Genomic DNA, 16,780 nt, shown 5'->3' on the forward strand with positions numbered 1-16,780 from the left:
CTCTGTTCCTTTTTAAAAAAATATTCTCTTCTCTAAATTTGAACCTGTTTGTTTTTAAATCTTCTTTCCAAACAGAAATTATTCTTTTAAACGAATTTTCTTCATCAAAGATTGAGTATTATAAACTTAGAAAATCAATATTGACAAACTTCATCAACAAGGGGACGTTGTTCTGTTCCTTTTTTTTAAAAGATATTCTGTTCTCTAAATTTCTCTTTTCTATTAATAAATATTTATATTTTTTCAATTAAAAAAAATAATAAAAATATATATATGAGATACGTCACAAATTAAAATATTGATATTTTTAATAAATGTTAAGAAATATGGCTAAGGGGTTTATTTATGGATATCTTTCACATATAGCAAACAAAAAATTCATATTTGTATGCTATAGCAAACTTTGCATAATTGTGCTCCATAGCAAACATAAAACTGTATAATTTGCTATACATATACAATTGTATAATTCGCTGGCCTAAATTGTATAATTCGTAGGCCTAAATTGTATAATTCGCTGGCCTATTTCGCTGCAATTGTATAATTTGTTTTGCATACAGTTGAATCGAATTAAAATGTATTGCATAATTATAAGTGTATAGCAAGAAGATATATGTTTTTCTCGCTTTATACAAAAACAGAAACACAATATATACATTTCTGTTGTATAAAGCTAGAGAAAATTGTATTTCACTGCAATTGTGTAATTCGCAATTGAATAATTCGTTGGCCTTTTTCTCTGTAATATTTGAAGTAAAATGTTTGTAAATTGTATAATTAAGTGTATAACATGAAGATATACATTTTTGCATGAGTATACAATTTTCTCTCGCTTTATACAAAACAGAAACAGAATTATACACATCTGTGTATAAAGCGAGAGAGTCGAGCGAGAATGAAGCGTGGCGAGTGAGATTTTTCGGAGAGAGACGCTGACAAATTTTAGCTAATGTTTGCTATGAAACACAATTAAATCAAACCCTAACTATTTCATTTAATTTAAGTTATTAGTTTGCTATTATACACAATTTTTCTTTATTAAATACTAAATTTTTTAAATTTTCCTTTTTTTTTTCATTGGAAGATGCAAGCATGATGAAGCAGAGGAATTTCCGAAAGAGAAGTAGAGTAGACGACGGGGAAGACGACTCGTCAACTAAGGATAACAACGGCTCCGACGACGAGCAAGAAAGGAGGTCAGTCAGTCAGTTCACTCTTCAATATAGCTTAGGGTTTTCGATTTTGTTTGGATTTCGTTAACGAGGATTCGAGATGACTAAGGCAGATTGGCTTTAGAGGAGGTGAAGTTTCTTCAAAAACAAAGAGAGAGGAAGCTAGGTGTACCAGCTGTATCCTCAACTACATCACAGGTTGCAGCAGGAGGAGGCGGCGGCGGTAGTAATAGCAGTGCAGGTGGTATGGTTCGCAAGGTGAATGATAAGGGTGAAGGGGATGGAGAGAAGGATGAGTTGGTGTTGCAAGATACTTTTGCTCAGGAAACTGCTGTCATGGAAGAAGACCCTAACATGTAATGTCGATTGAGCTTTTTCAACCTTCTTGTGTTATTCATTGCCTTAGTGTTGCTTAATGCCTCTGGTCACTGGAGGATGTAGCCTTAGTGCTGCGGATCCAACTGAACCTGATTATGTTTGACACGGATAGAAGATTTTTTGTGTAAAAAAAACAAAATTTCAACAAATATGAAGCTAATAATTTAATGGTTAAACTCATTAAGTTAAAATTGTAGATCGATATGGCATTATGTTGATTGATAGATAGAATTACACTAGGTTGATTGATTGATAGAATTACACTAGGTTACTCATTCCTCTTTGAAGTTCTTTTTCAATCAAGTGTTGCCTTCATCTAGATACAGACTTAAGTGCTGTAACTATCTCTGTATCAAGCTACAGACTTAATAACCGTAACTATCAATTGGTTAGTGTTTCTCATCAATTGGAATTTTTCATTTCATTTGCATATGGAGCCAAAAATGACACTACTAGGCTAGATATTAGGCAATATCTTAACACTTTTCCATTCAAATTCCTTCTTGGCATACTACTGGGTGATTTCTATATTTTTAGAGGTGTAATTGAAGGTCAAGGAGGTTCCACTTTTTTTTTTTCTTTAAAATCATTAGTGAATATCTGCTTGTTGACATTGAAGTTTTGCATTGCAAAGGCATATCTTTATTCGGGCTAGGGGAAGAATCTTGGCTCCTCAATTTACCTGATTGTCAAGTTGACCCTGGTTTACCTTTTTTTTTTTTTTTTTAAGAGAGAGCCTCGTTTACCTGTTTAATAAGGTTGGCAGTGGATTTGTTATTAAAAAAAAGGTTGGCAGTGGACAAAACCTTTTTATAACATAACATTTTGGGAAAGGCAAGGCATTGTAGCTTCTCCACTACGCTCGTTAAATCTTGGAGGGTGTGGTCTCTGGTAATTCACTCGGTGATTTGTGGCAAAAGGAGCAATAGTACAAAGCATATACATATTGGTCATGTGCCTACCTGAGTCCAACAATTAGATGTAATTCAGAATTAAGTCCTCTCATTCATCACAACTTTTCTTTTGATACAACAATAAAAAGAGATTAAATGCATGGAATGCTGATTCAGACTGGAAACAGTCTCTCTAGATAAGTCGGTATTAAGGCGTTTGGCTCAACCTATGGGCTTTGACTTGAAGTGGGAAACACTAAAAGTTATTTTAACTTGATTTAGTAGTTCTGTTGTATATAAATCATTATAGAAAGAACGTACAAATTTTTATTTATTTCACTTGCCTCTTTTCCATTAAAGTCTATGCACTATTCACACTTTGCGCCTAAAGCCTCAAAAGACATACAAACCTTTTTTTTTCTTCACCACTCGCCTGTGATAACTCTGCTCATCTTAGAACAGAAAACAAACTTATTTTCTTGATGCTAGGAAAGTTTTACGAGGAGCCGAAATGGGAGGTTTCTCTGCCATCTCACTGGTGATATTCATCATAATTTGTTTTGTAAATTAACTATTTTATTGATTTAATAAGGTAAATATCCATGTGTAACATGTATGCAAAAGGTACAGAGTCTCTTTACAAAAAATGAATAAAATAAAAATGGCAGTGTCTCGTACGGAAACATGGTTCTATTTGAAATGCTCCAGCCTCCAGGTTCTCCAAAAATGTACATAAGAACGTTATCAATTGCCTTTCTTACTACTACTTGATGCTTTCGTTGACTTGTCCAAAAATACGTAATCATAATGTGTCCTGTAAGGCAAACCAAAGTTCACACTCATCGTATTTTTTAGCTGAGAGTTAGATGATTTTGGGGCATTATGGTGCTTCTTTTCTACCTCCACGACGTAGTGGTAAGGTCAGACCCCATGTAGTGGGATTTCACAGGGTATGTCGTTGTTGCTATTGTGGTGTGGTGCTTCTTTTCAAGCTGAAACATGGGGAAGCAATTGGGTTTAGCAGGATTAAGTTCTGAATTTGGTTTTGAGGGGTTTCATATGCTGGATAAAACACTTACAAATTTGTGAAATGAAGGAGCATGATTGACTAGTTGAGGTTCTAATTTTGGACCGTGTTGGATTTGTTCACTATAAATTCTTGCTGGGGTTGCGGGAGCTATCGAATTGATTATGGAGTGTTAAGTGGTTAGGACTTGGGTAGGAAATAGATGTGGGTGATAGAAAGCGGCGAATCATATTTTAGAATGGCAGAAACATTTTTAAAAAGGATGCTGTAGGAATACTACCTAGAATGACGTTTGAATAACTATGTATCATTGTAGTGTCAGAGTGTATAGACCTTGGTTTGAGCAGAGAATTAGATGTCAAACCATCAACCCTCACCCTTACATTGAATCTACAGATAGGCCTAATAAGCTTCCAGCTTTTCTATGAAGGATTGAAAATAAATAATTAAGCAAATCTATTACTCAGACTTCCATAACCCGTCAGAGTCGAAGTGAGAAAGACAAGAAATCTTAATGCATTAGGATCTCACGCACTGGACCCATTGAAGCTTTCTGGAAATAGTTAGTTATCACACATATATGTCCCCTCAGATACAAGTTTTTCTGACTGTTCCACTTGGTTGATTTTGCAACAGTCTAATATCAGAACGAAGAAGAATCGTTCCAAGTGTGGCCTGTGGAATTGAGAAGGTTTCCCTTTCTTGCTACTGTGTTCAGAATCATTAGGAAGTTAGTGTTTCAACAGAAAGTTGTGTTAATGCTCGGTTTCTTGGAGATGGCTTGCAAAACCAGAAAGTTGTACCAAAACATTACTAAGTGGCATACGTCCTAGATCCACTGCCCTTGACTATATCAATCCCTCTTTTTTTTTTTTTTGAAAATGGTGATGTATTATTCTTCAGCATCAAGGAGATTCCAGGGACCTTACAAACTGAAAAATTAAATACTTAAGCAGATCCGAAGAATTCTATAAACTGTTCTGACTTCTGAATCCTCTAGGCCTGATTCTTTACACCAAAAAATAAATAAAGCTACAATACAGTTGCATTTAACTTTATGAATGGAACTGGATCTTCAAAATTTCTACTGTTTCTTTCTGTCCATACTGTCCACCATCTTCTTTGTGGAATTAAACTCCACCATGTCTTTTGTCACTTACTATCCCCTCTCCTAATCCAGCAGCTCAATATATCTGCAGTTTGTTCAGGCATGGTGCACCTAAAACCTGAACTGTTGAGGAGTATGGCCCATATTTGTGATGTGAAGCTGCATTGCAAGAATAGATGGATGGTGGTCTCCTCTGTCTTCCACATAGTGAACATCTAGATACTATGATCGTTCCTTTCTTCTTTAGAACTTCATGTGTCAAACATGCCCTTCTAATAACCAGCGAAGTAAAACATTTAACTCTGGTTGGTGCTGGATTTCCCCATACTTTTCTCCACAGGCTTTACTGATTGTTGCTCTGCTGGAGACTTTCCATCTTATATGCCCAGCCAACCGTGAAGACTCCATCCTCACTATGTGACCATCTCACAGAATCAGGCTCACTGTTGGTACCTGGAAAACCCCAATTTCGTCCAACAGGTTGTCAACTCTCTCTCCACTTCTCAATCATTCAAAATATTCTAAAGGTTAGGTTCCAACCTTGTGCTGTCCAAAATTCATTAATCCATAACTAAGGGTTGTTCTATAATAAGAACAGATCTGGATAAGAGTCCTTCAAATGCAACTGATTAGTCCAAATGTCCCTCCAGAATCTAGTTCTCTTACCATCTCCCACCTTTATGTGCAGATTGACCTCTAGTTTTGGCCACAAATTTTTTGTACTTCATTACCCCCCCCCCCCCCTAACTCCACAAGTGTTAGTGCTGGCATTGCCATACCATCTTCTCCATATTTGGATTTGATCATGTCCTTCCGCAGGTGCTTGCCCCTCCTCATTATACCTCCACAGCCACTTCATCAGCAGACTATTCTTCTGCTTCCTCCTCTAATGCCCAGGCCTCCTCTATCTCTGCTCCTCAGAGTTATTTTGACTAGGTTGTAGCCTTTAATCTCCTTGCATGCCAAAGAAAATCTCTTCTAAACTTGTCCAGTTTTTATGTTTTCTGTTTCTTTAATGTAATGTGCATCACATGTAATGGGGGTGGGGGTGGGAGGATATTCAAAAGAGAAATAGGTTCAAGAAGAGCTTTTGAATGTTGTAACTTCTATTATATGTTATTTATTCTAGCAACCAAGGGTGTGGCCTAGTGATCAATAAAGTGAGATGAGAACCATGAAGTCTCATGTTCAAATTCCACCGAAGGCAAAAAACACTAGGTGATTTTTTCCCATCCGCCTAAGCCTCTATGGGCAGCGTTAATCAGTACTTATGCTGGTTGGTGGCAGCAGGTATCCACGGGAATAATTGAGGTGCATTGAAGTTGGCTCGGGCATCACCGTTTAGAAAAAATAATCATTCTGGACTAGTTTTTTTTTTAAGAGGAATATTTATTCTTTTATTGTTTCTCAAATATTGATCATGCACATGTTTAGCTATATATGCTTACTGCTTTCTTCCTTTTCTGCATCAAAATTTTGGCAGGTTGAGATATGTTGAGCAAGAGTTGGCCAAAAAAAGAGGCAAGAACGTTGATGTGGCTGATCAAGTTGAAAATGAGGTGAAGCGTGCAGAAGATGAACTTTACAAAATTCCAGAGCATCTTAAAGTGAGTAGTAGATTCATATTAGTTCTTCTCCCCATCAAAATTGCAAAGGAAATAGGGAAAAGAGCATATGTTCTCTTGCCTTTTTGGTTTAGCCTAATGTAGTTATGTTAGTGTCTAACATAACTATATTTGATTTATATCTTTGAAAAAAGAGGCTATATTTTCTAGGATCTAGCACCTCACTTTTAATTTTTATTAGGTTCACTTTATCTATATTATGTCCCATGTATTCATCTGGATATATAATATTGCAGTTTTAATTTGCTCATTTAGGCTTTGTATCTTCTCTGCTATATTCATGTTATCGTCTGGGATCCTAATAAGCTGATATTTGGTAGACTATAACCTAATTTTTCTATTTTTTGATAATAGTAATGGTTTTATTGATAACTGAGAGAGTCCTGATTGTCAGAGTATAACACCTTCTGTTTGCAGTCGATACTCTGGTTTTTTTTATGTAGAGACAACAAATCTAAAATATGTAATTATGTGATTCTAACTGTTCCAAGTAGATTGGGTACTAGAGACAACAAATCTAAAATATGTAATTATGTGATTCTAACTGTTCCAAGTAAATTGGGTACTAAGTATCATTTCAATGAAGGGAAAATAATTGCACCCTCAACTTGTCCTAACAAGTTTCATATGCACTCTTAACTTTGTGAGCTTCCCTTTTATACCCCCCTATTCTTGTTCGATGTAACTAATATTCCTAAGAGGTGATGTGTAAAAGAAAATCTTTTACTCTCCTGTATGCGTGTGAGAAGCACAAAATGAGTTAAATAGTACAAATGGCATTTCTAATAGGAGTCGTCACCCAAAAAAAAATGGCATTTCTAATAGGAGATTATTTAATTAAGCTTACTTATTCTTTATGGGTGGCTCTTTTCTTTGAACTTGATTTTTTTTTTCATTTACTTTTTTCTCCTTTCTCTTCCTTTTCTCTGGACATTGAAACCTCAATTATTGAGTTATCCGATTAGCAAGAAGTTCTTTTTACTGTTTTTCATCTTTTATATGGAAGATCTACATAGAGGGCTGCTATGGAGCGTAACCCCCCATAATTTTTTTAGAATATAAATTAAACGGCGAAAAGCAGCTACTGCTGATAACAAGTATGTGAATTTTTCTAACAATTCTGGAGCTAAAGGGCGGATGAATTATAAATGAATTACTTTGATGTAGGAATTTTACTGCTTGTTAGCATAGTTCAGCTCTGAATATAGTGCCTCCTACAGCAGTTCCTTTGGATTTGTGGTTTAGAATTATTGTTATTTAGAATTAGTTTTACATTATTAGTTTTCCAGTTGTTCTAGCACTTTTTGATATTTTATTTCCCTTTAAGGATTCTTATTATGAAGGATTAAGAGTTTAAATTGTTTAGAATTAGGCTAAATTTCATGTTTATCCCCATAGTACCTGTTTTCCCCTGCTACACTTCAATAAATCATCAATCAATAAAATACTCTGCAAACCAAAATTTGTTGCTGTCAGCTATGTGAATCCTCTGTACTCTTTCTGCTCTTTCTGACATCTTTCCTTGTATTATTTTATTTTGTATTCATGAACTGGCCTTCTTTTTTCCGCAGGTGAAAAGGAGGAACTCAGAAGAGAGCTCTACTCAGTGGACTACTGGAATAGCTGAAATACAGCTCCCTATAGAGTATGCCAGTTTATTCTTATGGTGTAAAACATGGGTTTTATTAATACAGTTTTTGGATGCTGATTAAATGTCTATTAACCTTTATCTAAATAAATAAAGGTTTGTATTTTCATATAGGATTGAAGATCTTCCTACTTCTGTCCACAATTGTAATTAGGAACCTGTAATTTGTTGTGGCAGGTTTTTGTTTTGGAATAAAATACAAGTTGTTACCTTCTCAACAAAAATAAAATAAATAAATAAAGGTTTGCTAGGAGAATTTTTTTTCCTTTTAAGCTGGAATTTGCACTCTATTCCCAAGATGAATCTGAAGATCTTCCCGCGTATTGTTTTGAAAATAGGAAAACCTCACATTTTTTACTCTATTTATTTGTTAACATTAGAGCATGAAATAGATCCATTCTTGCTTGTAGATTTGTACAATTTTCAGTTAATACAAAATTAATTTCAGATATATTGAATTTTTTGATGTTACTTTTCATCATTTTACTGGTTGAAGGTACAAATTGAAAAATATCGAGGAGACAGAGGCTGCTAAAAAGCTCCTACAGGAGAAGAGGCTCATGGGAAGAGCCAGAACTGAATCTAGCATACCTTCAAGTTACTCAGCAGATTATTTCCAACGTGGCAAGGATTATGCTGAAAAACTCCGGAAAGGTAGGTTGCAATTGCTTCTTGTGATTAAGCTTGCTGAGTTCTTTGATAATAAAAGTTCCTTTTGTGTGAAGTACAAACCTTAGACTAGACACCTTTGAATAATTTGGGAGAATAATTGTGTACACAGTTATCTTCACTTTATAATTCCATGACTCTTTTTCTTTTGTTGTTGAGAAAGGTAACAATTGTGTAAATCAACAAAGCCTGTGCTGTTAGCCAATTATAGATTCCAAAAGGACTGCTAAAAACATGTGCTTATTCTTCTTACAAGGACTCTATGATGTCTAGTATGAATTCATCATCATTTACATAATTTTATTTACACCTGAACAGAAAAAGCAGTATGCAATTTGTCTTTATCCTCTGAACGGAACTTCTACTTTCAAAGCACCTAGCATTCCTTTCCTTCCAGAATATCCACCAGATGCAAGTAGGACCAAGTTCCACAGGTTCTTGTGTCTTACATTGCCCTCTGAACTTTGGCACTGTCCACCCGAGTCCATCCATGCTGGAAAATAGTTGTCAGGTTAGTAGTGACTCCACAGTGCAAAAAAAGATGGCTATTATTGTCTGACTCTGCATAACATAAGTAGCACCTGGAACTCATTTCCTCATTTCTTAAAGTTTTCCTGGGTTAAGCAAGCGCCTAGCCACCAACCACACTAAACAAGCTACTTTGAAAGGAGCCTTGATTTTCTAGATCTGCTTCCCAGGCCAGTTGTTGCCCACCTGTCTGTTTCCTGAGAGTAAGGAATAAGATGACTTCACTGTGAAAAGCTTACTGTTGGTCCTTTTCCTAGTTCCACGACTTCCAGTCTATGAGAATCATCACATGTTCTAACATAGGTTAGCCCCTGTTACAGGATACCGCAAATACCATCAATGCTTTCTGATTCAAGACGTGTTGTCACTGCGATACCCATTTCTGTTGAAATTGACCTTCATAGTACTTGATTTGATTACACATTTGACCCGAATGCCGCTCTTAGAGCCCACATATCTCATGCTTCTGGGAGAAGAGGACATGTTTAATATATTTCGTCTTCCTCATAATTTATGTCAGCCTCTCAAATCTTTGATATCAATTGACCAATAAATCCTTTGAGTATCTGATCTTCACACTATAAGCTCGTATTTTGGGTTTAAATTTCTCCTTTGGACCAAGGTTAGCCTTGGAGTTGCATGCAACTTTATTAATGGTAGTTTTTTATTCCTCACTGTTTCCTTTATCACTAATGATGCAAAGTCTATCTTTAACAGAACATCCTGATTTGTACAAGGATAAGAGTAAGGATACTAAAAATTCAGAATCCAAACCCCAAGATTCAACTTCAGATGGAGCTGTTAAAAGGCAAGCTGCGACTGATCAGTTCATGCTTGAGCGCTTCCGTAAAAGAGATCGTCATAGGGTGATGCGTAGATAGTTCATTGAATATGGTTCTCCCACATACTCAAGCTGCTCCTCAGTGAAAAGTACAACTGTGCTGTGAAAGCATAAGCTGTGTTGACTTGGAAGTATCTGTCATTTCAACTTCACCAGCCCCCATCTTACATTTTGGTGAAGAACTTTTACCAGCCCTATTTTATATGCAGGTTGATTTCTCTACTTTCCATGAGGACTAAAATATGGTGGCAGTTCACTGTTGTTTTATATTTTTCTGGCCTTTTATCTATTTTACTTTTCCTTGTCATTCACAGTGTTGCCTTTATGCCCCCAAAAGGAAAAATGACCACTTGGTTAATTTGTTTTATTCATAAAAATGTGTATTATCTCATGGGGATTGCTAGGCTGTGATTTAACGTGCAATTTTATCTCATTCACGTGTTCATGTAGTGACAGTTTTAATACCATTACCAAGAGATCACAGATTTGATTTAATTCAATTTGATGATCTCTACAACTAATAATTTTATGGTAAAAAGAGATTATAATGATTATTGAGTAAGAACTCTCTGACTGTTTTCACATGTCATCGTGTGAGTACATCTATTGGAGGGTTCTTGACCACTTTTATCTTTGATTCTTAAATAGGTAGTTTTATTTTTTTTGCTGATATCAAAATATATAATAAAGAAAAGAACCATTTTTTTTTTTTTGCATAATACATAAATATGCTCTTTAACTTGACTTTATTTCGCATTTACGTCTTCAAATTTTGGGTCCTGCACAAAAAAGAATTTAAATTTATATAGAATAAAACAAATAGATTTACGTGTCTTATGTGATATTTTATATGGTAAGTTTTGTTCTATTTGGTTTCTACGTATATTATGCCACAAGCACACAACTCATGTATCTAGTTGTTTAATTTTATAAAAGCTTAAATATCGTCTACTTGTATACATATGAAGTTATAAACACATAAATGTGAAGTTAGGCTAAGTTAAAAGATATTTTTATATATTATGCCTAATTTTTGTTGAGTACAATTTGTTTTGCAAAAATAGCGAGTATTCGTTCTCTTTCAATCTTTTTTAAAAAAATTCTACAAGTGAAGTTTCGTGACAATATCTTGAAGTTTTACTTGTGAAGTTTGAAACTTTACAACATGAGATTATTTTATCAATTTATATTTTTTTTAAAAACATAATGCATAAACATGACTCTTAACTTGGTTTAATGAATAATTGTGTTCCCAACATTGAGTGTGCACAAGTAGACTCTAAAACTTATATAAAATTGAACAAGTAGATACACGTGTCCTATATAGGATGCCATGTAGGACACAAAATTGTCATGTACGTAGGGTGTCATGTAGGACGAATATGGTCAATATATTTAACTTTATGCTAGTTTAGGTACTTACTTATACACATTTAAAATTAATTATCAACGTCAAATTAATGATCATGTATTATGTTATAAAAAATGGTTATTTGTGGATTTCATACATTAGAATTTCACTGTAATGATATTTGTTTGTGATGTGGAGCTGCTTTTGTGGCCAAATGATGTAATTGAGCCTATTGAGAATGTTGTTTTTTTGTAATATTTTCATTGTCATATTGATGTTATTTTACACTCAATTATCAGAAAGATAATATAGTAATAATGATACCTATTTATGGGGACATCGTAACACATAGATATGATGCATGAAGAGGAATCATTTCAACTTGTACACTAAAAGACATGAACTAAAAAACAAATGAAGTTATATTTAATATCGTTCGTGATACACGTTTATAGTGGTGTCTTATGATTGTGATATCGAGTTCCTTTTATAATTAATACTTCATTCGTTCAAGAACGGTTGTCAACGTATACTAATTTAGGATATTTAATAATATTTTTATTTTATGAAATTAACGAATAATTTTACATTTAGTTTTTATTTTATCCTTATCATTAATTATAGACATTTCTTTGTTACATTTAGTGATGTTCGTGGTTTGATTTGGATAAGTTATTAGTTAAAATCAAAATCAGAATCAAACCAAATGAAAAAATAACCGTTAGTTGGGTTATTGTCGATTTGGTTTAGTTTTAATTTCTTGTTTTTTTCTTCAGTTTGAAAGTAATAAATTTTTTGAGGACATACATATCTAGAGAGACGCAACCATTTAGTAAATGAATGACCCACTCAAAAGTTATTGTTAGTTCAATTAAATAATACTAGAATTATCATCACACAAACAAAGTGATTCAGGTAAGAGAAAGTATAACTATATTATGTAAGGTGATTTACATTTTATGTTGAATAATATATAAATAATTATAAACTTTATATATTTAATTACCAGTTTGATTTGGTTATCTTTGTGGTTGTTCTTTTAGTAAAATCAAAACTAAACCTAAATCAAATAGTATTAGTTTTAAAACTTTAAAACCAAACCTAACCAAACTAAATATCATTTTTTAAAGAAGTTTGGTTCGAATCGCAGACTGATTTGGTTTTTTAATCATAGCTGTGAACATTTCTAATTACATTTCTCAAGACATATATTTATTATTTTTAAAGGGTGATATAGTAAAATCTTCATTCTATTTATAGTTTCTTAATAAATGTGTAAAATGGTAACACGTATTGTTAGGTAGAAGGAGTAATAGTTGAAAGTGTAAAACGTAAAGTCTGAAAAACCATTTCTAAAAAATGCTTATAGAAATAAATCGTTTTTAGCAGCAATGCCAAACACTCTAATATATATTGGTTCTTTGGTTATAAAACAAGTTATCTAAAAAAGTAATTACCCCAAAATTGTAATCCAACCCTTAATGTAACATAAAAATAACATTACGATCATCGAATAACTAATTATCAGATAAGTTATCCTACGGTTTTATCCCAACCAATTATAAGATAAACTCATTCTAAAATTTATGTCGATATTAGTTATCTCTTATCCCATATACTAAACAAGAACTCGTTTGTTTAGTGAACAAATTATTTTAGGATTAGTTATCCTAAAATTGTTATTCCACCTTTAATGAAATAAAAATAACACTAACAACTCGAAATAATTAATAGCAGAATAAGTTATCCTATAATTTTATCTCAAATCCTTTCGTCCACTTTTATTTGTCATATTGCGTGTTTTGAGAATCAATTTCACTAAATTTCAAAGTTAAATTAAATTATATTAATTTGATATTTTAAACAAAAAAATATAAATATTTAAAAAACTATACGAAAAATACTACAAATTATAACTTTTTACATATCAATATAATATCAGTTAATTTTTTTTATAATTTAACTTTAAAAAAGATAAAAATAAACAATTAAAAATATATAAAAATAATAACATCATTAATTAAATTTGTATTTTATCTCTCGTACCAAACGAGCCAACCGGATACCTAACAACCCCTTGTTTAGGTGTGTAGTAATTTCCTTTTTGTTTTTTTTAGGCCAATGAAACGGTGGACGGTGGGGACTAAATTGCATTATTCCCTCAAAATAAAGAACCAAAACTGAAACTTTTGAGTCATATTTTGCGCGTAACGTAAAAGCAGAGATGGCACTAAACTCACCCTTATTGGTTAAGGTCCTTCAATATACAGATGGATAAAATCACTACTGCTACTTCAACTTCTACTTACATTTTCCACCAATCCTTCCTCTTCCACAAGATCCGTCTGCGGTTTGTGTTTTCATCTTCACTAAAACCACTGACCCAATCAATCTTCAAGTTTCTACTTGTGTCAGTCAGTCTATCGGGATTTGAGTTTGTTACTACTAGTACTAGGTACTGAGACTGACGCAATTTCGTTTTCAATTTTGATTGTAATCGGTGTATTTGGGTAAAGGGTGAAAAGGGTTTCCGTGATTATGCGATCCATGTCGATACCGAAGGAACCAGAGCAAGTGATGAAACAGAGAGATGGATCGGTTTTGGGGAAGAAGACTATTTTAAAGAGTGATCATTTTCCTGGATGTCAGAATAAACGATTGTCTCCTCATATCGATGGTGCTCCCAATTATCGAAAGGTAAGCTTGAATTGCTACATTCGTTTTTACTTCAATAACATTTTCTTTATGTAACGCCCAAGTCAAACTCTGTATCCAGCCAAATTGTTTTTGGGTACATTTTGTCGATCATAGCTATCTAAAACACATCTCTTTTGATTAACTGAACCCCTAACTTCTACAGTGGTTTCACCTGGGGCATTTTGGGTGGTTGATGAATCATTGTAAGATTGGGTGAAGGTGCAATTTTGCGTAATTATACGTGTATACAGAAGATTAAATATTCTTGCTTTATGGTTTTTGTATTTTAGTGTAACCTAAATGGTGTTAAAGATGAATTATGTCTGCTTGACTTTATAGGATTTTGTATTGGTGTAATCTTCTCTCTTTTGCTTTTTATAGAATTGTTCCAAGTTTCAGTTCTTTGGTATTAACTTAGTGCCAGATTTCTGATTTAATACAGTGACTACTTACCAGTACTTAATTTCACATGTAAAAGTTAACAATAAAGCTAATCATTCAGCTTGTTTATTTACTACTTTTTATCTTGTTCGTTTTTTCTTGGTTAGCTGTGTTGGTTGAAAGAAGTGTACGTCATTCTCCTGTTCATCAAATAAATAGTAAAGGATATTAGAAAGTCGAAATTTAGGAGTTAAATAATGCTAGATATTTACTTCCCTTCTTTAGATGCCTTTTTAGTTCTCTCTCTTTTGATAGGATAAAGATTGTATATCAGAATCATCTCCTGCTCCCTGAAAGCAAGTGTTAAGTGTCTTGAAAGTCCTGTCTCTCATGCTGAAGTTGAATGTCTAGAATTCCACTATTTTTAGGTTAATGTTGTGGAAGCCAGCAAGCTCATTACAGGAACATTCATTACAAATGAAATGTACTACTTCTTTTAAGTGAATTTACTATGCTTAGTGGACTCAAGATTGTGGTCTGTGATCTATTAGCTGCATTGTGCATAATTTCTTGAAGAAACATTCTGTAGTTGGAGGGGATAAGCTAATGGAAGAGGATTAAAGGTGATATAGACCCTTATGGCTGGGAGGAATAGAGGAGCTTCTGGAGAATTCAGAATATACCGTCTCAAATGGAATTTATGTTATTATATTCTATTTAACTTTAGGAACACGTAGAAAATGTATCATGCAGGACTCATATTTGGAAGAAAATTTCTGTATTGCGACAATGAAATGACTGATAGTTGCAGTACTGAGGAACAATATGTAATGTATGGTCTGAAATATAACGATATATTAGGTCCATGGAACTTCATACTGATCTCGACTTGTTTAAGCTATAGTTAATCCACATTATGCAGCGTTGTTGTTGTTGGGCGGTCAAATCAACTGGTATGCTCATGGGCATTGATTTCTAGCATTTGCTATGGTTTATATCATATAGCTCTTGGAAGGGCTATGTTGGAGAGATATACTTGGCTATTTAAAGGGGCATACTTCTCGGTGACCTTCAATCTAGGTGATTTCATTTTTACATGCCTGATATGAGATGTGCAATTTTTTTCATGGAGTAAAGATGTCAGGTTTACTTAAATTTGGTCCTTATAATTGTACTAAAAGTACATGCATAGATGGTCTCTTGTTTTACAATGATTTTGTGATGATTGCATATGTTGTTTAGCTGATCATCCATATCAATGGACAATTCATTTATACAAATTTAAATCCTTGAAATATATATTAGTGACGAGGGTTGCAGGTTCATGATTATGTTTTGCCGTTTAAATATTTTGCACTCCCTAACTAAAGAATTTGCATTAGGCTGCCTCTTTGCATGTTCATGGTGTTGCTATTCCAACAGTTGAAGGTATCCAAAATGTTCTCGACCATATTGGAACTCAATTGAGTGGGAAGAAGACTCACATTCTCTGGATTAATCTTCGCGAGGAACCGGTAATAGTACTTCATTACATTTTTGCATCTGCATTTCATTGAATTGCTTCTGAACTTCTGTTTTATTTTATTACTTTCTTATAAGTGGTCATTATTTCATTAATAACTGCAGTATAGTTTGGTAAAGAAATTTCTAGGACTTCTAATAAATTCTTTTTATGAATTAAACATATAGAATAATCTTATAGACAATGTTTGCATGTTGTGTTGCACCTTTAAATCTCATTATTTGCCATTCATACATCATACAACATAGTTTCATGATCCAAATTTTCTTTTTGTTGCAAAAAAAATAAAAATTGTTGCAGTGTCAAAGAAAAAAATTTCTTTTTGTTGCTCATTGAACCTTCGAGTGCACATATTTTATTGCATTGTCTTTTATCAAACAAAAGACCAGCATCTTTCTGTCTGTCTGTCTCTGTCTCTCTCTCACCCTTTCCTTCTTTTTGTTTCTGTTTTTCTATTTTTTTGGGGCAAGTTTGATGGAAGACTTTCCTTGTATACAGGCTTTCATTCAAAATAGTATACACTTCTCTAATCTGCAGTTGTTTCTCTTTCATACATTGGGTTGCATCATTATTAAAATAAGTGCTATTGCCTATCTTTAGATAGCTCTTGTATTTTTTGTTTTAAATGAACTTGCTTAGATAATAGCAAACTACTTTTTACCATTCTCAACAAAAAAAGGGAATGCAAACTTATTTGCCATGAAATTGTGTGAAGTCAAGTTCTATGATCAATTACCTAAGATTCTACTATTGATATCCATCTTCATGAAGTATTTGAAGGTGCAAACATCTGTAAGTATTTGAATGAGCGAGCATATAGAGAAGGAAAAATTTGAAACTGATTGAAGTTGAGCTTTGGTATATGCATTTGGATGCAGTATGCTCTATCTCTCGAATGGCGTAACTAGATAAAACATGTATAGTGGTGTTAGTGTTTCTT

At 33.6% G+C, this 16,780-nt stretch overlaps 2 protein-coding genes across 2 annotated transcripts in view; both read left to right on the forward strand.

Moving 5' to 3' along the window:
* Nucleotides 1–1,078: 1,078 nt before the first annotated feature.
* Nucleotides 1,079–10,338, forward strand: LOC101252715 (COP1 SUPPRESSOR 2-like protein). Its single transcript, NM_001329578.1, has 6 exons — nt 1,079–1,196; nt 1,286–1,528; nt 6,062–6,185; nt 7,775–7,848; nt 8,348–8,505; nt 9,766–10,338. The coding sequence occupies exons 1-6, from the start codon at nt 1,093–1,095 to the stop codon at nt 9,927–9,929; spliced, it is 867 nt and encodes a 288-aa protein (NP_001316507.1). The 5' UTR covers nt 1,079–1,092; the 3' UTR covers nt 9,930–10,338.
* Nucleotides 10,339–13,422: 3,084 nt separating this feature from the next.
* LOC101252426 (uncharacterized) overlaps nt 13,423–16,780 on the forward strand; it is a 29,281-nt gene continuing 25,923 nt past the window's right edge. The window contains exons 1-2 of the mRNA XM_004229105.5: nt 13,423–13,937; nt 15,701–15,832. Of these exons, the coding sequence (XP_004229153.1) occupies nt 13,779–13,937; nt 15,701–15,832 (291 nt within the window). The 5' untranslated portion in view covers nt 13,423–13,778. The remainder of the gene's footprint in view (nt 13,938–15,700; nt 15,833–16,780) is intronic.

Source organism: Solanum lycopersicum, chromosome 1, assembly GCF_036512215.1.
Source record: "Solanum lycopersicum chromosome 1, SLM_r2.1".
Taxonomy (NCBI): domain Eukaryota; kingdom Viridiplantae; phylum Streptophyta; class Magnoliopsida; order Solanales; family Solanaceae; genus Solanum; species Solanum lycopersicum.